Source organism: Xiphophorus maculatus, chromosome 19 (genome assembly GCF_002775205.1).
Source record: "Xiphophorus maculatus strain JP 163 A chromosome 19, X_maculatus-5.0-male, whole genome shotgun sequence".
Taxonomy (NCBI): domain Eukaryota; kingdom Metazoa; phylum Chordata; class Actinopteri; order Cyprinodontiformes; family Poeciliidae; genus Xiphophorus; species Xiphophorus maculatus.
The window spans coordinates 8,967,165-8,983,986 of NC_036461.1; the positions used below are offsets into that span (position 1 = coordinate 8,967,165).

General features: G+C 38.1%; 1 protein-coding gene across 4 annotated transcripts; it reads left to right on the forward strand.

Moving 5' to 3' along the window:
- The first annotated feature begins 703 nt into the window (after positions 1-703).
- On the forward strand, positions 704-16,049 carry ift43 (intraflagellar transport 43). Of its 4 annotated transcripts, none has more exons than XM_023352208.1 (10): positions 704-783; positions 1,839-1,937; positions 2,036-2,050; positions 5,245-5,315; positions 7,301-7,336; positions 7,979-8,025; positions 13,005-13,077; positions 15,098-15,173; positions 15,301-15,363; positions 15,615-16,049. In XM_023352208.1, exons 1-10 carry the CDS (start codon positions 727-729, stop codon positions 15,723-15,725), a joined length of 648 nt encoding a protein of 215 aa, XP_023207976.1. In that variant the 5' UTR covers positions 704-726; the 3' UTR covers positions 15,726-16,049. The 4 variants fall into 4 exon arrangements, with proteins under 4 accessions (XP_023207976.1, XP_014331697.1, XP_023207977.1 ...); XM_014476211.2 differs by having other exon boundaries at positions 15,618-16,049; XM_023352209.1 differs by lacking the exon at positions 2,036-2,050.
- The last annotated feature ends 773 nt before the right edge of the window (positions 16,050-16,822 follow it).

A 16,822-nucleotide genomic window follows, 5' to 3' on the forward strand; every position in this document is an offset into this window, starting at 1 on the left:
TTCTCTCCTCTCTCACTCATGTTTTATAGTCAGAGCCTGTGACGCTTCTGAGGGAGGGGCAACAACATCTAAACCTTGTTCGGACAATGAGTTCTCGGAATATATTGAAAAAATATATTTTCAGATCTGTTTCCGAGTCTCCAGGTCTTCTAAGACATATAGGGCTTTAAAATGATTAGAAACGTGGTTTCACTACAAAAGAAAATTAATTCGAAAGCGTTGATTTGTTAAGGAAGTTTGTGTTTTTGTTTTCAAGGATATTTTAACATGATCAAGAACGAATTTTATTTTGTTGTATGCTTCTGCTAGTTTAATCTCAGAACATGTTTAACGTAATATATTGAAGTTATTTATTGGAAAACAGTGACAACATCCAGGGTGTGTTTTAGATTGGTACAGAAAAAGGAACACGCTGCATAGTGCTACCGTTTACTTTATCTATACACCAAAAACGTGGGCGACGCTGACATCTGGCGGACAGACTGTGAAACTGCATGTCTAATTTGAGACGAGGAAGAAAACAAACTTTTTAAAAAATTGTAACTATTAGCAGAAGTCATGAAGTGCTTCTCTAAATAAATTCTCACACAAGAAACAAAGTACAAAAATATAATTAGTCTTGTTAATTTAATACTTCTGGCTGAACGAGGGTGAGCGTTACGATGGTGACCGTTGCTACGTAACGCCTATGCTTACGGAAGAAGCGAAAACAGAAGAGCTGCAGCTATGAGGAGAGAGATGGATGATAACTTTCAGCTCGAAGATGGTGGAGTGACAAAGAATGTAAGCGTACTGTTCGGATCTTTAGCAGCTCTTACGATAAAACTAGTAAAAATTCCTTTACCTTTTTAGCGCTGTTCGAAGATATGATATTTTTTAAGGTTTCAGTGAGGGGTTACGGCTAGCCTTTTAGCTAGCCCTCATTGTGTTTTTCAGTAGAACAGATAGCTAGCTTCGTTTAAAGACAGCTTAGCTTCCAACTGTTTTGAACAAAGACATCAGACAAGTTTGTCATACGTCGTCCCACTACCGTTAGCTTTGAGGTTAGCCATTCCTGCTTTTTCTTAACACTGTAGCTGGGCTTTTCCGTGTATTTTCCTAGTCTCCCTGTGCCTACGTTTTTTCAGTGGTTTGAAGGTGGTTCATATTTTAGCTTCATTAAAAATTGACCTCTGAAAAATATCCGCAGTAAATGCATTAACTTAATTTTTATCTAATCAGGAAGTGGGAACTGGAGCACAAAAATCCATGCATAAAAAAGATATGTAGGTTCAGGTATAATCTGCCAAAAGAGGGATCTAATCCAGAACGTAGTTCGTAATGGAATGGCTTCTTCTCTCATTGTTTTAGGATCTCACTATTTTGGCAAACTTCTGTGAATTCTCTAGAGTTTTCACTTGATCCACCCATTTAATCAGAGTTTTTTATACAGAAAGTTCCCTAACTTTCTGTATAACAGACCGGATAAAAACTCAAAAGTCTAGAATGCTTTGATATTTTAAAGATGAATTTCTGTGGAACTGCTCTAAATTGTTTTATTTCTCACACATACTTCGACTGCCTTTCACATAGCAAACACATCAGCAACTGTCATTTTTAAAGTCTTTTTTTTCCCTCTTCATTATTTCATCTAATTTGTTTAACATCACACTTGTTTTCTAGGGCTTTTCAAAATTGTTTGCATTCATTTTATGGTTCTGTGCAAGTTCTGTGTTTTGTACTGTATTAAGCTATTGCTTTAATATGTTATTGTCTAAATATAATGCTTAATGTTTTCAACTGACTTTGACAGAGATTAAACATTATAAATTAACAAAGATATAACCTACATTTCCCAGACTGCCAAATCTGGCCGAAGAGCTCGTTTACCAGCTGATCAGTCATTTGAAGATTCTCGGCCGGCAAGGAAATCATCCTCCTCTGCTTCAATAGGAGATGTAAGTGGTCTTTAGATATCTACATGAATGTTAATATTTCTCTTTACAATACAAGTTCATAATTTGCACTTTGATTTTGTCACATGCATGAATTGCAGGATGATGATGAAGAGGTGGGTAGTGTTAATTTGCATGGCTTCTGCTGCAGATGGTCCAACTAGTTAACTTTTTTCTTCACTCGTTTGCTTCATCTATGTTTACGTTCTACCTGCAACATAGTTGCTGCTTCTTAGATAGCAACACATGCAGTCAGTAAACTACAGGAGTTTTTATGCCGTGCATATTTATGCATTTTATGAGATAGTTTGCTTAAAATTTTATTTCTTCCAACAAGTTTTAAATCATAAAATGTGTTTTACATTTTGAAAATGCAATTTTCCTAATTATTTCCTTTTATGTCTGAGTGTGTTGAATCTTTAGCATTTAAGTGTTAGAATTTATGCATATAGCATTTGTAATTTAGAGGAAGTACCTCTATGATCTTTGTGAATAGACTCTTTGATTCTGTATAGCTCAATACTTTTTCTCATTTGTCACATCATAACCACAATCTCTTGTGCACATAGTTGTGAAACAGAAGGAAGTTAATATCTGGTTAAAAAAAAAAAAAAAAAAACTTTTCCAAATAAAAATCTGAAATGTGTTTCATACATTACATTTTCTTTGTATTCAGTCCCCAGAAGTAAGTACCTTTATATAACCACATTTTTATGCACTTACATCTTCAGGTCCTTTGGAGATGCAGTATATCACTCTCAGCTTTGGACATCTATACTGACTATTTCACCCATTCCTCTTAGCAAAATCCATAACCTTTAAGGTAATCGTACTGCTAGAAGATGAACCTAAACCTAAGTATCACCATGCTACACAGTGGCTCTGGTGGCCTCATTGTGATCTTTAGTGTTAATTTTCTGCTACACATAGGAATCTGGACATAGACTAAAAAGGTTAGTACTGGTTTCATTTGGTGAAACACCTTTTCAATATAATGGGTGAATAAACTACCTGGTTCTAATAATTTCCTATAGTAACTAGCTTTCCTCTAACTGTTCCAGAAGGGCTAGTCTGAGTTTTATTCAGAGGTGTCAGAATAAAGAGGGCTTTATAAAACAAAGGATAGGTCTTTAAATAATGAAATATGGCTCTTGAAAGATGATTAAAAATCCCTTCTGCTATCACTGGCATTTTTGGAATGAGCAACATCTCCTGTTCTGGCAAACTGTAAACCCGCCAACATTCCTGAAGTGAAAAAAACCACAGCAATGTTCTTGCTTTAGGCTAGTCTCCCAAATTAGGCCAACTTCCCTAATGTATGAGCTGATAGTCTCGCGCCCTCCATGACCTGCTGTGCACACACATCACATTTTTCTGTACGGTTGTAGCTATTTTTCTTCTTTGCAGGGATTGTTTATCAACCCTGTCCTCTTATTGGTTACATTCCTGGCATCCCTTACATCAGAGAATCGGATGCTTTTTTGTGCTCTGAAGGTTTGTGCACCACAAGCTCCTTGACCCAGAGACCTCCAGAGAATCCTAAATTAGAAACCCCAAAGGCTGAGGTAATTGTCCTTACAGGCTTCAGCGCTTCACTACAACTGTGAGGTTCATATTTGGTCATGAGGAATTGCAGTCACAGATTTGTTTTGTTTCTCAGGACACTTATAGCCTCTTCATTTTTGTTGAGCGAAATGCCAGAAGAATTTATCCCTCGCAAGGAAATGTGATCTTATTATGTAGTCCCTCGTGAAAATGACTCATTGTCAGACGCATCAAATAACAAACAACAAAGGGATTTCTCATCACTTGGAAGACATTCTGCGGGCTAGAAAGCCTTTTAATAATATCGGTTCCTTTTAAAGAGACAGTTACTAATTACACAAAGTTGAGGTAGCTCGTTTAGCCTCGGCTCCCTGGTTTAATGGTAATATACAGTAGAATAGAGTGGGTTCCCTCTCCCTCTGCCCTGGTTAATGGTGACATTCAGATTTATAAATGGCTTTGCAAAGGAACCAGCCTTAAATGATTATTTCCTCTCTCATCATAAAAGAAGCAAATTTGCCAAAAACACTTTGTCCTCTGCAGACCCAATATAGTAATGAGAAATGTTGTGGTTCCTTCTAAGTAATTTTTCTGGTGCCCACCCATGTATGCTTTAAAGGAATTCATTCATTCACGACTTGTTCTCAGGGTCTAAATTTAATGACTATGATGCATTTGCGGTTTATTACTCAAACAAAGAGAGCTGCTTTCCCCCCCTGTCCAAGTCCATTTTTGGGCTAGACGTAGTCCCCATAATGTGCTTCATTATGTACAATACAGCATCACAACAACTTAACTTACAGAGGTGAATCTTACCTGAAAATACTGATGTGTTCTTATATGAGTAGGAGGTTTTTTAAGCATGTCAGAAGATGATAAGAAAGTAACTTTGGTTGAAATGGTCGGTGCCAGGATATTTACATTTCTTTACGTTTATCACTTTATAAGCCGCACACATCATTGAGTTTTATTAAGATTTTATATAGTAAACTAACATAATATGGCGCATATTTGTGAAGTGCTAAAAGGTATTTTTACAAGCAAAAATCTATCTGAAACGTGTGGCATGCATGTGTTTCAGCCTTCCTGAGTCAAACTTTGTAGAGCTTGAGCTACAAGTCTTCAACATTCTCAGCTAAATATCAAAAACCTATAACTTGTTTTTCGGTTGTAACATATTCTTCCTGTTTTCACATGATGGCCTGCTTTGTGCTTCAAACCTTGAGATGTTGTTTTATAACCTAAACCTGCTTTAAACTTTTCCACATTTTCCTAATCTGTCTGCTAAGGTCTTTGTGGTTTTTATGTGGTTGTTTGTCTGCTAATTTTCTCTAGTAAATCTCTGTGACCTTCACAGAACAGCTGGATGTAAATTACACACATTTGGAATCTTTTCTGAAGGTACTTGGTAGCAGATTCAAAGGGCTAATGTCACTTGTCTTAATTTGCTTTTCAAGATCTTGAAAACCATTTTCTAAGGTGTGGAAAAGTGGAAGAGATTTACGTATTTTGCACAGCACTGTACAACTATAAACCTCACAGATGTTTTTTTGTGTCTCTTAATTGTTTTTTTTTTTTTTTTTTTTTACAAAGCTAAGCACATAACGTTGCTTCTTTAAACTAGTACCGACACATGTTACTGTGACTCAAAAACTCTTGCAGTCAAAATGACAGTCTATTTTCCAAATTTGGTTTATCTATCCTGTATGTGAGTAAATAGAAATCCATTAAATCTTTTGGTCATTAAGGTGTTTTCTTTCTGCAGGGCCCCCCTTCTAAACCGGCGCGGCGGCAGGGTGGCTGGGCAGAGGAAAGCTCTGGATCTGGTTCTGCCAAGTATGTATCGTCACCCTTTCCCCCCACTCTGCAGTGGCAACGCTGAAGCGGAGCCCACACGCTTGTGTTATGCGTTATTAATGAACTCTCATGCTGCTGAATGAGCTTATTTATCAGTGTATATTTGGCTCTCAGGCTGTGAATCAACAAGGTTAGAGGGAGCCTGTCTGAGCGGGCAACTCTCCATTCGTCTTCATCTGTGAGCAAGGCGGTAATTGACATGGTTAATGCGTCAGCCACAGGAGGGCAGTGTTAGTCAGCTAGCCACTTCATCACAGGGGTTCAAGCCACTTCATCACCCCTTACCACTGTACTCTGCTCTTTACACAGAGAGCACAACATAGAGAATTCATAAAAATGTTTGAAACAGATGGTTGGTGTTTGCTGGAAGGTTTGATCTGCAACTGTTAATGCTGCTCATGAGTGAACAGTTTGTCCTTGCTCCTGCTACTGCACTCCTTTGCTTTAGTCTCAGTGGAGATTAAAGAACGCGGGATGAAGTGAACAGGCGGAGTCACTTTTGTTTATTTGCATAGTTTACTGCATCATTAGTGCAAGTAGGAAAAAAGGCAAATTCAATAGGCCTTTCCTTTCACACATCGAAGGTCAGCGTATACAACTCCACTTTTGCGTAACCCCTCTTGATTCTTGGTCTCAAAGTGATTCAAATACAGGAGGTGTAAAAGGGGCTTGCATGTGCATTGATCCTTTCTGAAACAAAGTAAGTAATGGTCCCCCCTGGAACCGGCAAGGACTTTTCCTTTCAATGTCACCCCTCATGCTCAATCACCACTGCCCTCCTCCCACTAATCCCAGCGCAGAAATCCCGGGATTTGTCGATCTATCACTTCTAATTGACACTAAATGATCTGTCAGTTTATTGATGAACCTTTGAAACCAGGTTGTCACAATATATTTTATCCCTAACAACTTTTTCCAGACAGTTTTACCATGTCTATCGCTTTGCCTTACATGAGTCTTAATCAAGCAGCCTGTAATGTGTCTTAAGTGTCGCCACCCTCCTGCCCCCCCTCCAGACAGGACACAGTCCAAGGGCAGCCAGGTATCAGCTCATCTCCGCTTTGCCTGGTTGGACTTTTGTCCGTTTATTGTTGTTGGCGTTTTGTCAGACCACGTCCAAAGGATGGAAAAGGCCGGGGTGAATAAATTCATAAGGCTGTATTGATCAGCGGGTTTCTGATCCTTTCTATTTATCGTTAAGATTTTTTTTGTCTGATTATTCTGTTTATCTAAAATTTTAAAAAAATCAAATTTTTAATAATCATTTTTATCTATTTTAAATAAGATAATCCTCCTGAGAAGAGATCTGTTTAAGGTGATAAATCAAAATGTGGACTAGAGCTAATGCACAAGTTTCTTAATAAAAACTACTTTCTTCTGTTGTTCCAAATACTGATACTGGCACTGTGACTGCCAGAGACGTCAGAGAAGATAAAGGGGAAATCAAATGATCAGTAGGGGGCAGCACCCACCCAGGACAACTACCAAAATGAAAAATAGAGGTTTTTCTACCTCTTAAAAATTCCAAAACTAAGATTTTATAGCTTCATATTAAGCTGCATGATTACTGGTTGTCTTATAATAAAGTGTATGTTAGAAATAGTGACAAAATGGAGTTTTGTTTCAAATTGAGCTGATTCAAAACTATAACATGTTGTGTTTGATGAGTGGACATGTTGCAAATTATTTTTCCCACTGGGAACAATAAAATTAAGATTAAATTATATTATGTTTTAAATTTGTAAATTAGTATATTCTTCGCCTATTCCATTATTTTATTTTTATTTATTTTATTGTCTTATGAAATGGCATCACTTTGGTGAAGAATTTCTGGCATGATTTTATGCTGTGACAAAACTACAGTCAACCTTTCCTGCAAACACTTGAAAGATTTCTGTCAAATACACCCAGATTAAAGTTCTTGTTTTCTGTGAATAAAAAACGTGCTCTCTGTTCATTCACAGGTCTTCAAGAAGACGAGCTGCTGAGGACCTGGAGGAGTAAGTTAACTCAGACTCTTGAAGTTCCTTATTAAATCTGATGGTTGTTTTAGTAAAGTGTATTGTTGTGAAAAAGGTTCATGTTAAATACTTTTGTGTATCTTCCATATCATTATGCACATTCTGAATGTTACGAGTAATGCTCGCTCTCCAAAAAAACAATCAGTCTAAGTGATTATAAAAGCAGGATGACGGATTTGCTATAACATTTATTGCTGTCTTCCTGTAGTTCTAGTTTCACAACCATTCTGTGTCTTAGAATAGAGTGGAGTTCGCAGCCATGCATCATCCCAGCTGGTGCTTGGTGCCTTGTTGGCTGCAGTGAAACAAAACTTCATGTGAAACTGATGGTGTTTCCCTGAAGAATATGTCTTATGATGTGGTTTTGTCACATTTGTCCCAGCAATGCTTACTTGGACATTTCTTCCAGATGGGTTTTTTTTACTTTCTTCAAGAATTTGTTGTGTTGAACGTACAGAAATCAAGAACTGATGTGCTCCACCTAAGGTGGAGAAAGATCAAAAACAGACATATCAACAAAACTAAGAACCAACTTGCTCTCCCCCTGTGATGTTCTCACCATCAGGCTTGGTTTTGAACGTATTAAATAATTAATCCTCTTCTTACTTCCTGATTCCACAGCCATCGCCTGCGACCACAAACCCCTCAGGGATCAGATGATGGAGGAGGTAAGAGCACCCTTGCCGTCCGCATTCTTTGTGTCTCCTCACTGGCAAAGAGGAGTGCTTCAGTGTCTCTCCTGCACATTTGTCCTCTAAAAGTAGAGCAAACAAGCAGCAAGTCAGATCATCACTTTTCTCTGACGTTCCTGCCATATTCCTTCCTGGTTGCCATATAGTAAAAGTCTGTTTTTGACCACCAAGTGAGTAAACAAATATAACAAGTTTTCAGTTCACGTTGGTCAGAGTAATTAATAGCTATAACCTTTGACAGATATTAAACACTTTTTTAAACCAATGTAATTAGAAGTCTTGTTGAGCTGTCTAAATTATAATATTATTGCAGCAGCGAACAACCAGAGCCAGCCTGAAGTATAAGTGAAGTTTGTGACTGTTAAGCACCCCTGTTAATTGTTTTAGACATATAAAAAAAAATATTTGCAGCTTAAATTAGGTTTTGTTAATAGAACTCTCTATGGTAGGGTGGGGACTTTTCCTGGCTGGTGCTTATTTCTGATTTCCCAGAAACTTCATCTGCTCGTTTAGTTTTTGACTAAGTCTGATTTCTGTATTGAAAAAAATAATTGTGCTACAGTTTGTTTGATTAAAGCAGGAGTTTTGAATATGACTAGAATCTGAGGAAGATTATGTTAGCCCTATTTATGCATCAAGGCTTGTCTCTGTAACATTTATATAAATTCTTAATAAAAAGAATTCATATATAATCAAGAAAGTTATGTGAAATTTCACCAGAGCTGCACCAATCTAGCTGCTCAAAAGTTGGACTGAGACTATGCAACCACAGTTGAACACAAACACACATCCACACAGAGTACCAGACCCATGCAGCTGAATACAAATGTTTTGGTATCACTTTTTGTCTGTGACCTTTGTGCTCTCTACAAACAAGTTAAGACTGAGAGGGCAAAATTTTGAAGAAAGGCTGCAGAAGATCATTCTGTTTTTGCTGTGCAAAGCAGCTGTACATGTAAGGTCAAATAGCCTCAGTAAAAACAGGTTAGCATGCACTGCTCACTTCATAAACTGATAAAGAAGTATGTGTGTGTAATCCAAATATTTATTCCTACAAATTACTTTTAGTTAGCCTTAATTTTCACAAATTAACATTTTTTGTACATTTTTAGATATTAAAATAATTAATTTATTGCATGTGCATATAAAATATAGTGTACAGGTATATAGGGGATTTTTAACAGTTTTGAATTAATTAAAATATTTTGTTGCAGTTTTATTTATGATAATAAAAATCAACCAATCAATATTTGTCAACCACTTAGATGTTTTCTAAACATTTTTCTTCTAAATATGTATAACACAGTATTATTCAGATGTTAAAAACAGGCAAACAGACGCACTTCAGATTATCAAAAAGAAACAACAGAAGTCAATATAACAACATAAATAGTGGAATTACAATCACATAAGCTATAAACAGTAAGATAGAAATACAAAAAGCAAAATAGCTTTATTGAAATATTATCTTATAATTAATGTAAAATGTGTAAACAAATGATAAAACAAATAAAATAATGAATACTAAAATATTCATTATTTTAGTATTCATTATACTATACTAATAAAATAATAAAACAAATAGACTATAAATAATAGTTAATATATACATTTTTAGTTTATTCTAAAAAAACCCCAACACTATCAGCTGCTTTGAAGGCTGTTCTTTGCACACTGATGCAAAATTATTGTGATGTGAGCTCATACTTTTATAAAATGTCTGTGGTAGAACTCAATGTTCTTGAAATGAGAAATGCCATCTTTGCCTCATTTTTTATGTAGTTTGGAAAATTTTAACATAAATGATAAATTCTGCCATATGAATTATGGTTTAATTTGCAATTAAACAATTCAGACATTATCAGCAGACTTTAAATCCATAGTTACAAAAAATTTAAAACAGCACAACATATAAACAATACTAAAAATATACCATAAGTATAAAATTATTATATAAACATGAACACTTAAACCAGTGCACCCTAAGGATGGGTGAGAAATGAGAACTACCCACGTTTTGGATTTGGGAGTTTCATAAATTTGTGAATATCACTAATGGCTAAAACTACTGTAGTTTGCTGCTGTTCTGTTTTGTTACACAGCATTTTATTTTCTGGAGCTCATTAAAAAGTGGCCATAAGAATCTAAGTGCTTTCTAATGCTGTACCTCTAATATTGTCAATACAGGTTCAAATGGCCAGTTGAATGTTGGATATAAAGGTTTGTTTCTCTTGCAGTTAAAGCCGCTGGAAAGATTATTACTGTGTGGAGGGAGACCTCTTAATACAAAGCTGGAGGCAGGGGCCTTGGAAATTACAGTGCTGAGGGTTACTGAGATAGCCCCTGCAATCTTGATTATGTCCCACACCCTTATCCCTTATGTCCACTGGCTACAAGTGCAGAGAGAGACCCACAGAGAGAAGGCTTGGCCAGTCAACTGCTCCCAGCTGCCCCCACCGCTTCCAGCTGGTCACTTTAAATAGCTCCAGTATCGCAAACACACTCTTCTGTTTTGTGTCTCGCTCTCACTCTCTGATGTGTTGAATATTGCTCTATGACGCTTTCAAAAGGAGCTGTGCCTAGGTGATCATGTGACGAGACCCTTGTGTCGGCTACTGGAGCCCGTGTGATGTGGGGAGACGTCCTCCCATCTAAAGCCGCTGACTGGCATGCATGAGCTGTAGCTATACTTATTATCCGCTTTTTGATATTTACATGCTTCAGCGAGGAGACAGCATGTAGCTGACTAATAAGGCAGACAAAAGCCACCCTGACGCACGTCCAGCTGAGCGCAGTAAGGTGTAGTTATCCTCCTGATGAAGTTGGTAGAAAACACCGGCTGCTTGACCTCCAGTCATACGTTGAATTTAAAACCAATTTAAAACAGTTGTTTTCCCTTTTTTCCCTCTCAATAACAGACTTTGCATATAGACAGCATATGCCTCTATTATTCACACTGAACTCTTCATGGTGTGTGTTAATGGTGCATTACCAGTGGAAGTCTGAAAGGGAGTGTGTGCACAGATATACACCCACGAAGCTGTTTGCAGAGCCGGACGGCGAAGCTTTTTGATGTCATTGCACTAAGACCATTAAATTTGATTGGGAGTCCAGGGGGGACGGATTCTGCTGAACGCTGTGCTTTGTAAATGAGAGGACAAAGTGTCACCGGGCCTCATGAATATGAAATAGCCGTGCCTGCATTTATTTGGATATCAGAAACACAGATGAATCTTGTCAGCGGCTAAACGAGTGTGGCATTTTTAATTTGGTTTAATTAAAAAAAAAGAAGAGGAAGTAAGTTATCAGCTGAAGGAGGGGGGGCTTGATTTCCAGTAAAACTTGATGGGTTGTTTTGAATTAGGTGTTGTCAGAATTCCTCATTCAGCTGGGAATTTTGCTGGGAATGAAACATTTTCCTTGTACTCCACCAAAGATCAATGATTTTTTTTTTGTAGCCAAGTTTGTTTTCAGGGGTTATTTTGAAGAAATGGTGACATAGATGCCAAGATATTTCCTCACATCAGATTCAGACTTCCATCTCCTCACCTCTATTTAGCTCCTGTATCGACTTTCCCCTCAGGATAGAGCACTGTGGTTAGAGATTACTGACAAGCCTCTTCATGCAGTCCAGCTCTGTTTTTCTTTTCTGGCACTCGATTCTTCTCTTTCTTGCATCCAGATGTCTATTTTTTTCCAAGTCCCTGTAAATACACCACTGTAAATCTGGTAAATAGTTTCACTGGGTTTGAAAAATTTGGGTTCATGTGCAAAATGTGATTTGGATTAAGGGACATGTTTGCATTTTATGGTCTTGTCCACAGGCTTTTTCAGACCAATTATTTGAGGCACCTGCCCAATGAAACACATTTTTTTGCCACAGTAAAACTCCCAATCTAAACATTATGACTAAGGATGCACTTTTTCTGGCAGATCAAGGATCAAACCAAACCAAAGCCTTCAGGCGTCTGCTAGATTAATATGAAGATGGATTTTATTTTGCATTGTCATTCTAAGTTCAAGCATCCAAGACAACAATAGGATGGCTCTGGTTGAAGGAAATTCAAGTTTTCAAATGTTCAGAAGTAAATCTGACAGAAAATCTGTAAAGAGAACAGTGGGCAAGAGACACAGTCCATTATTTAGGTGAACTTCTGCAAGGTACCAAAAAAACTGAATCCTGAATCGTTCAAAAGATGCTTCAACAAAGAGTCACTTTAAGGGTCTTCATGCTTAAAGTTTGGCACTGAAAGTTTTTCTCTTTATTTATCACAATCAGATTCCTATATTTCTTCCCATTCTCTCTCCATTCTTTATCTGTGATTATTTTGGTGCCTTCACTTGTCAGTCAGAGCAAAGCTGGGGAAGTTTGCCCTGTCCTTCTTGGGAGTGAAGCCATCCTCTGTCCTGTTGCGTTCAGCCAATTAAATCGGGTTCCCACTGTTCGACCAGCGGGCTGGCGGCTCCTGGCACTGCGGCCCCTGCCAGGCCTCGCTGTGACTTCCGACCCCACACAGATGGGCCCACAAGCAAATACTTCTGCACATGGCTGGACGCGGCCCCAGTCGGAGTGGCAGAGTGGACATGGAGGTCGGCCCGCTGGCCACCACAGGTCCTGGGGGTGGGCGGCGCTGACAGGGCCCAAATGCTAAGGTAGCGGGGGGTGCTTTGTGGGGAGCCCCTGCCCAGCGCCCCTCATCACAGCGGGATGAGCTGCCGTCTCACCTTTTGAATATTCATGGCCGCATGGCGATGACAGGGCAGCTCTTACGAGGGTGCAGGCGGCAAAAAAGACGCAAGAAATCTCACAAACACACACCTCTGACAGGCATACACAGGGGAAATGCTGTCTTTAGATCACTACTTTTATGTTTGCTGGTTAATCACAGACTTGTTATTTTATTTTTTGAAAGTTTAGCACCTCTCTGTTTGTTCTTTCTGTTTTGTGTTTTCAGATATTCCAGTGATACCAGACCTAGAGGAGGTGCAGGAAGAAGATCTGACAATGCAAGTTGCTTCTCCACCAAGGTACAAAAGTTATTTTAATCTTTAACGTCAGATGCGTAGTTTTTAAACCAAGTATTGATGAAAGATACATCTTTAATACAAGTAGTATTTTCCAGTACAAGGTAAATATATTGAAACTACACAGTATTTAGCTCTATCTAGGGTCCAAACCTGGCCACCAGATGTTACTAAATATATGTTACACATTCTCTGTAAAATTAACCGAAGATGATTTGTAACATAGTTTTGTAATGGTGTTTTCAGCCCTAAACAGTCTTTATGTTTGAAAAAAATTAAAATCAATAGTATTCTATTATATAAAAGGTAAAGTTCTGAATTTCTGAGAAATAAAGGTATTTTTTTCATTGGTTTATATATGCATGATAAACTTTATGTTTGATTTTCTTGATTACAGTTTTAGTTTTTGTCTCATTGAGCTCAGAGTTACTAACACATGAGCACACTCGTTCTGAAATGCAAATGAAAAATGTGCCAGCTTCCTTTTTAAAACTCTAGTCCCCAGGTTCTTGATTTTTGGTGCAGTACAATTGTCACTGTTTGTTGTGAGGTTTAAATGTATCTGTACTAATCAACACAGATATTTTAATTTGATCCAAGTTTGTCTAGGTGTATAAAAACAAACCAAAAAAAGCAACCCTCTACATACTGCTGAAACTGTTATGATAAAAAAAAATTGTTGAGGAAACCAAATAATTTTCCAAAAACAGTGAGACTTTGAACGATCAGATGATTTTTTTTTCTAACCCGTTTCCTCTGGAAAAACGAGTCAATCTCTGACTATGAACAGGACACTGGATCTGGTCTCTTTGAAGTTACCTGTCCTCTGTTCACCTTATTGCGGCGGGCTGACTTTTACGTTGCTGAAATAAGGGAATAATAGTTTGATGAGATTTATGCATCCCTGTTCTCACTACCCAGACTCTGATTTAAAGGGTAGAGAGAGAGACACATCGACATGTGTCGACTATGTAGCAGGGCTGTGACAGTGGTGGAGGTTATTAGGCTGGGGCTTGCACTCTGTGCAAGATAATATCCACATTGAACTCATTGCAGGGGCAATGTAGCGTGTAATGTGCAGTAAGTAGGACTGGCATGCACTGCTAGGCCCCGGCCACTTTGAAAGCCCCCCTACTTAATTCCAACCCACAGATAAGCAGCTGGGTTTCAATTTGAGGCGTTTAACACTTGGCAAGTGTCTCCTGCTCTCTGTGGTCACTGCTTGAAGATGTGGAGCCTGATTGTCCACAAACTTTAAACTTATCTAAAGACACTTCTCAGACTTCTGAGTGTGACATAAAAACCTTAAAGGTGACCTATTATGCTTCCTTGAACAGGTTAGGATATATCTAAGGGCTATACAAAACATATTCCTTACACTTCTTTTTGCTCAAAAATCATTCTTAGATGATGCGATTTTAGTCTGGTCAGATTTCCCTATCTTGAGCTTCTTTCAGAATGAGCTGATTTAGGGTCTCTTGTCGTTTTAAATCTAAATGAACTGCTGCTGTCCAGGCTCCCCTAGTCAATATTTACACTTGTATGTGAAAATGGCTACCGTAAATAAAGATACAATTATACAACTGTACAACTTTGAAAAGCATTAATAGATCTTCATGCACAAGCTGCAAGAATGCAGGAAGGTGTTTCTTAATGATAAGTCAACAATTAACACTTTTTAGCAGCCATTGTACAGCGCATACAGTTGTAAAACCAGCTGACCAAATGTACTACAGCTCTGCTGGAGTTGCTAAGTAATGGTGTCATTCCGTCGAATATGACTTAACAATGGCGAGGTTTTTGAAACGGCTCATTTTCCAAACACCAACATTCCGTTTTTCCCAAAAAATGGCTGGGTGTTTTTTAAGCACTTGGGATGTTTTTAGAACCAGATGAGATCCAATTGAAAGTACAAAAATGTGCAAAATGCAAATTTTGCATAATAGGTCTCCTTTAAAATCTTTCTTTGCTATTTTTGCATAAAGTACGTTAAAAAATGTATTTTCTCCTGTGGCTTTCTTAGGATCCAGGTGAATCGAGTGATGACCTACCGTGATCTGGACAATGATCTGAAACATTTCTCTACGTTCCAAACCTTAGTAAGTCAAGGACGTTTATTTTTATGTATCTTTATCTCATTTACCCTTCTCTTCAAGGTGGTCTTCTCAGTGTTGTATCACCCCAGTTTGTGCAAGCTAAGGGGGTTTTACTGCAATCTCTCTTCAGGATGGAGAGATCGACTTGAAGCTGCTCTCCAAGGTTTTAGCACCAGAGCAAGAGTTCAAAGAGGTGAGTGAGATTTTAGTAAATATAGCCTGTGAGCTCCCACTGAAGGCCTGTCCAGCTGTTTGTAGAGCACCTGGGGAGGTTGCCACTCTTGTCTCCCAGGTAATCAAGATTTATGATGTGTACATTAATACTCTGTGCTCTCCTTTCCCTTTCTCCATACTTTGTTCCCCCCGTTCCCTCCACTCTCTTTCTTGGCTTGTCCGGCTCTCTGAATCTTCTTCCCCCCTCTGTTCTCGTCGACTTTCGCTCAGCAGGACTATGTGATCTGGAACTGGGATCATCTGTTTGCAGAGGTGTCCTCAGAGCTAAGGATGGAACAGGATCAAGGAGAGAGTCAGGAGTCGGAAGACGAGGGACAGTGACTTAATTTACCTCTAGTTTTTTAGTAAGAATTTATTTTCATAACTTTATGTACAATATTTCTTGATATCTCAGAACTTTTTGAAAAGTTCTCTTTCTGTGGCCAATTTCTGTTATTTGATCTGCTGAGTCTCTTGTTTTTATATTTATTTTGAGTTGAATAGCCCAAAGGCCATCATTTGAAAGAAGTGGTTTCAGATAAAAATGTCCTCTGTGTACTGAGCATTATCAGGATCTACATACAAGTCCAAGGTTGATAATCAGCTAAGCTGAAATCCAGTTAATTGTGTTCAAATTAACATTCCTCATTAAAGCCTACAACCTTATTGTTATTGACTCTGCCATTGACTTTATCTTGCAGCTCTTCGATAGGAGCAACCCCTTCTTCACTATTATCTCAAATGCATTGAGCAGAGTTCCTATTGACACCTGGCGGATTAGCATACATTATACTTTTACTGAATTAAATGGCATGGATGGAAGTCTGAATCAAGTTGGTTGCAACTTTATAGAGTGATGAGAAAATGTGTCTTTTTTCATGATGTGTGGACTAAAAATATAAAACATGTTTTGTTGCCTTTCATTTTAAGTTTCCGGTTGCTAATAAAAATAAGAAACCTTATTTCTTATTCAACTTCTTGCTTTTTTCATTTTTGTATGGGGAAAAATAAAGCAAATATAATTAATTACAACCAGTTTCCCACCTCATCGTCCACTTAGACCAGTTAAACCCAGCGATGAGCAAGTTCTTTAGAAACAAAGTAAAAACAGAAGGAAGAATCTCAAGCAGTTAAAGCGATTTTATAAAACAAATACAACAGTTTGTTCAAAAGAATATGTGGAATGATGTATATCCCAACAAGCTGTGCTATATCAGCATTCAGTTTTGCCTTTGGTTCATGTGTGTGAATATAGATGCAGGCCTCCTAAGTGCAGCCAGGTCTATTAGGGAAACAGCTGTAACATTTACAGATTGTGATTAGGTTTATTTCTGAGGCAGAGATCTGTCTCTTGACATTCGGCGAGGCTCAGGAAAGTCCTCAAGGACACACAGTGTACGCATCTCACAGGTCAATCTCTGCCCATCACAAACAGATCC

Excerpts from the sequence above, each read along its gene's own strand:
- ift43 (XM_023352208.1), top strand. The coding sequence starts at position 727 with ATGAGGAGAGAGATGGATGATAACTTTCAGCTCGAAGATGGTGGAGTG. Across the intron at positions 784-1,838 it reads ATGGTGGAGTGACAAAGAAT|ACTGCCAAATCTGGCCGAAG; the intron begins GTAAGCGTACTG and ends TACATTTCCCAG. Across the intron at positions 13,078-15,097 it reads CAAGTTGCTTCTCCACCAAG|GATCCAGGTGAATCGAGTGA; the intron begins GTACAAAAGTTA and ends TGGCTTTCTTAG.